The sequence below is a fragment of the Nannospalax galili genome, unplaced genomic scaffold (genome assembly GCF_000622305.1).
Source record: "Nannospalax galili isolate Female #2095 unplaced genomic scaffold, S.galili_v1.0 scaffold459, whole genome shotgun sequence".
Lineage (NCBI taxonomy): Eukaryota > Metazoa > Chordata > Mammalia > Rodentia > Spalacidae > Nannospalax > Nannospalax galili.
Genome location: NW_008344211.1, coordinates 75926 through 80612, shown reverse-complemented (window position 1 = coordinate 80612; position 4687 = coordinate 75926). Strand labels below are relative to the sequence as shown.

The window sequence follows — 4687 nt, the reverse complement described above, 5'->3', positions numbered from 1 at the left end:
CCAGATTTTTCATCCTTTTCTCTCATATCAGTACTGAGAGGCTGAGGCCCTGTCCCAGGATGTAGAAATCTCAGGGAGCTGGGCTCTGGGAGGGCTGCAGGTCACTGCAAACAGAGCCCCCACCACTAACCAAACAAGTAGCTGATGGCCTAAGGTGGGGGGTTCTTGCCAAAGTTGGGAAGAAGCTGGGCTGGGAGGTCCAGAGCGACCCAGCCAGGTCTTGACAGAGGGGAACATCCTGAACTGGGTCAGCTTTGGAGAAGGGTGCTATAGAGCAGGTGTGAGGCAGGGAGGCAACAGGTGAGCTTCCAGGCATCTTTCTTCAGCAGCGCAGGAGGGAGGCAGGTTCCAGTTCCCACATACTCAGCCCACAGCAAGATGCATTGCAAATGGGATAGGTGAGTCCAGGGTGCCAAGCTGGTGGACAGGCCATTGTCTTGACTGTATCCTGTCAGTTTCCCACCTCAGCCAAGGTTGCTGATGCCACCACATCCAGAACCTTCTGAAGTCCTGTTTGCCTCTGTCCTCCCAGAACCCAACTCTCATGGTCTCCCTTACTTACCTACCCCCAGGGCTTTTGGGCAGGTCTCTGCCCTATATTTAGGTAGAAATTGGCAAAGAGAATGGACTGGGAGATCTTTGTCACACCCAACACCTCCTCTTCTGAGTGGCTTGTTCTGGGGAGTGGAGAGAGTAGAGGGAGAGGGAGGAGATGAAGCTTCCCTTCCGTCCCGGGGATGGGTATGGACCGTGACAGGTGTAGGTGGCTCCCAGAACACCCCTAGTCCTCCTCTGACGCTCAGCCCCACACCAGAAGTTGAGGAGGGGCTCTCATCGCTCGCCCCTGGCCTACACAGTCTGAGAAACAGGGACACCCTTCCTGCTTCCAGCCCCAGACCAGCGGCGCCCGGCAACAGGACGCGTGCACTAAGTTGTCTGAGATTCGGGTGACTATCCCGAGAGGGGCGCAGGGACTGGTGCGAAGCTGGGTGTCTTGTGCCTCTCCCCGGGGTTGTCTGGACACACACCTGGTGTCTAGGTCCAGGCAGTGTGGAGCCTCCAGAACCGGAATCCTACGGAGACACCCCAATCCCAGCGCTGGCGCGTGACCCAGACCTGTACCTCTCAGCCGGGACTCTCGCGGGGAGGAATCGGAACCCAGGTCCAAGGGTCACTCTTCCGCCCAGGTCTCCCAGCCCCGCCCCTCCTCCGTTCTGCTCCTCCAACATCCCGGTGCAGCCCCGCCCCTCAGCCGCTCCCCTGCAGCCCCACCCCGACCCCGCCCCTTCGCTGCTCTGCATCCTCCTCTCCCAACCCCGCTGCATCCCTGCCTTGCAGCCCCCGCGCGGTGGCGACCGCCTGAGCCACGTGTGTCCGCGCCCAGCGGGCGTGCGGGGGAGCGCGGCCACGCCTGGCCCGGCCACCATTTCTTGGCGCCCACCGGTGCGAGCGCGGTGTCTGCACCATGAGCGGGGACTCGGAGCGTCCCGCGGCCCCGGGGGTGGTACCTGCACCCTGCGCCTCGAAGGTGGAGCTGCGGCTTAGCTGCCGGCACCTGCTGGACCGGGACCCGCTGACCAAATCCGACCCCAGCGTGGTGCTGCTGCAGCAGGCACAGGGCCAGTGGCTGCAGGTAGGGCGGCCGGGGTGGTGGAACTGGGCACCGGAGAAAACAGAATCAAGTGTGTGCTGAGGCTTAGGGTGCCGGCAGGGGCATCCTGAATCTGGGGCTACCAGGGCCAAAGAGGGAGTGCTCTTATGGAGAAGGGCGTAGCAATTGGACGGCAGGCAGCAGGAACAGAAAGGGGCTTTGGTACAAAGTGCCCAGAAGTCAAAGTGCAGCGGAGGGTCTCAGGTTGGGGTCCTGGGGCCAGAGTGAAGCGCCCAGGCTTGAAATGCCTGCAGAGGGCTCGAATGATGGGCACAGGAGGCAGTGGGGCTCGGGAGTGGAGACACTGCCTGAGGCAGAGGTAGGGGTTGTTTAGAGACATAGGGTCCCCCTCTGTTGCTGGCAGCAACCACGAGCTTCTCGCCCATGAGGCAGAGGCACCTGAGTCAGGGTGGCCAGTGGTGTTCTGGTTGCTAAATGGACTTTGATGGTTGGGGAGAATGGAGCTTTGCTGGGCAGGGCTGGGCAGCTACCCCAGCCCCTAGATTCGGGTGGCTCTGGCTGGATGACTCCCCAGCCTGTCATCTGTGTCCCCAGCCTGTGTCCTCACCTATTGGGGAAAAATACCAAATTACCTGCATTGGCTAGGGTTGAGCACTGTACCTGGTTAGTACTCCCTGCAGACCCTGGCTGGGCACATACCTCCAGCATGGGGAGTTTCCTCTGGACATCCACAGACCCTGCAGGAGAGTGGGCTTCCCTGTGGCTGCTGGTCCATGCCCCCCCCATTTCAGCTCTGTCTCTGACAGTGCCCATGCTCTGGACTCTAAAGCACTTCCTCAGTCACTATCATGAAATACTGACTTCATCTTAAGAGTAAGAAATGGAGTCACACCTCCTTAGTGGAAAGGCCGTCAGCAGGGATGACAGAATATTGAACCCCTTAGGGCTGGAGGGAACTTGAGCTCAAGTCTCTATCCAGGCAGGAGTGCTGTCCCACCCCCCTACCCCCATCAGTTCCAATGCACCCCTTGACTGTGGCAGCTGTGTGAGGGGCAGCAGAGGAGAGGGGCTGGGGAAGAGGAGACATGAGAACACTGTGGCTGCAGTGGGAACAGCTAGGGCATCTAGGATGTGCAGAGAATGAAAGGGGCACATCACGGGGACCCACTGCTGAGGGATGGCACCTGTTCCCAGTCACTAGATCTGTACATCTCAGGATGTTTCTTAGCCTCTGGGGTTGAGAAATCTTGAGGTGCATTGACCTTGAAGACAAAGGGCCTGCCCAGAACTATGTATTTAAGCACCCCAAATGTATTTGGGGGCTGTTGTCCTTCCAGGCTATTTAAGGACCACCCGGTGCCCCAGGTCTCTCATAGCAATTTGCTGCTTGGTTGAATTCTGCCTAGTATGTATGTCCCTGGGAGGGACCCATGCAGACCTTGGGCTTTTGTGCAGGAGTCTCTGTAGTAGGGGACTTAACACCTACTAGCTGAGGCTTTTCTTTGGGGGATGAACTGGAGGGGAGTTAGTCAGGTGGGAGATGCCAGGAACCTGAGTCCTCTTAGGAGGGACTCATCATTCCTATCCCTTGGCTGCTCAGATGAATGCTAGGAAAAGGTCTCCATTTTGGGATTGTACAACCCAGGACTGAAATCTGATTCTGTCCCTGATTTCTTTGTCCTTGGGTAAGACCCTGCAGGTCTCTGAGCCTCATTTTTCTCATCTGTAATGTGGGGATAGAGAAGGCAGTGGCAGGCAAGAGGTAAGAGGATTCAGAGTAGCTGCAGCCTGTGGCTAGCTGGGGAAGGGGTGTGTCTTTATTCCAGGGAAGGAGGTGCTGAAGTTCTGTGAGTGGTCCCTCTGGGTGGGCCATAGCCCTGTAGGGCCCAGTTGATGGAAAACAGACCTGAAAGGGCACAGATGAGTGGGAAGGGAAATCACAGAAATCCAGGTCTGTGGGGGAGGGTTGTAGTGGAGATTCCAACTATGGCGTGGGCTCACCCATTGAGGCTTGTTGCAGGTGGACAGAACTGAGGTGGTGAAGAGCAGCCTGCACCCTGTGTTCTCCAAGGTCTTCACCATTGACTATTACTTCGAGGAGGTGCAGAAGCTGCGCTTCGAAGTGTTTGACACTCACGGGCCCAGTGGCCTCAGTTGCCAGGATGACGACTTCCTTGGGGGCATGGAGTGCACCTTGGGACAGGTGGGCACCCATCACCTTGGGAGGGGGGAGGGTAGGAGAAGCCTACAGAGAACAGTGATGCCTTTACTTCAGGAATTTTACAGGAACCAGCATCTAGCTCTGCCCACCTCTCACTATGCAGCTCTGGCTGATTTAGAATTCACTATGTAGACAAGGTTGGCTTCAAGCTCACGGAAGTCTGCTTGCTTCTGCTTTCCAAGTGCTGGGATTAAAGATGAGGATCACCACACCTGGCACTTTATTTGTTTTGTAATTTTTTGGTTGGGAAACAGGGTCTCATGTAACCCAGAATTTCCTGGAACGCCACATGTAACCAAGAATGACTTTGAACTTCTGATCCTCCTTCCTCCACCTCCCAACTGCTGGAATTATAGGCAAGCAACATCACAATCACACACCAATCTTTCTTTCTTTCTTTTTCTCTTTCTTTCTTTCTTTCTTTCTTTCTTTCTTTCTTTCTTTCTTTTCTTTTTGGCACGTCCTACAGCCCAGCTTGGCCTTCAACTCACTAGGTAGCCTAGGCTGACCCCACTTCTTCCTGAGCCTTCTGAGTTCTAGGACCATAGGTGTGCATCATGGCGCCTCGCTATTAGTGCCCTCTTTGATACTTCCCCTCTTTCATCTCCTGCAACCAAACACATACACTTGCATCCCATTAAAACCCTGTCTCATTATTCAACAATTTAACAAAAATTTGAGGTTGTGTTCTAGTCTAGGTACATTGCATGTTAATTCCCTTCTTTCTACATTTAAGTATTCAAGTTCAACATCCAGTACTGTCATGTATGTTGTCTAATGGAGTAGCTTTCCTTTCCTAATTCATTTTTTAAAAAATTTTATTTATTATTATTATTTATTTATTTATTTTTGGT

The 4687-nt window shown here is 54.8% G+C and overlaps 1 protein-coding gene across 3 annotated transcripts in view; it reads left to right on the top strand.

The window, feature by feature from the left end:
- The first annotated feature begins 1373 nt into the window (after window positions 1–1373).
- Window positions 1374–4687, top strand: part of LOC103739993 (copine-7) — a 17837-nt gene continuing 14523 nt past the window's right edge. For all 3 annotated transcript variants that reach the window (XM_008840520.2, XM_008840519.2, XM_008840518.2), the window contains exons 1-2: window positions 1374–1633; window positions 3633–3815. In XM_008840520.2, coding sequence (XP_008838742.1) covers window positions 1466–1633; window positions 3633–3815 — 351 coding nt within the window. In that variant the 5' untranslated portion in view covers window positions 1374–1465. The remainder of the gene's footprint in view (window positions 1634–3632; window positions 3816–4687) is intronic.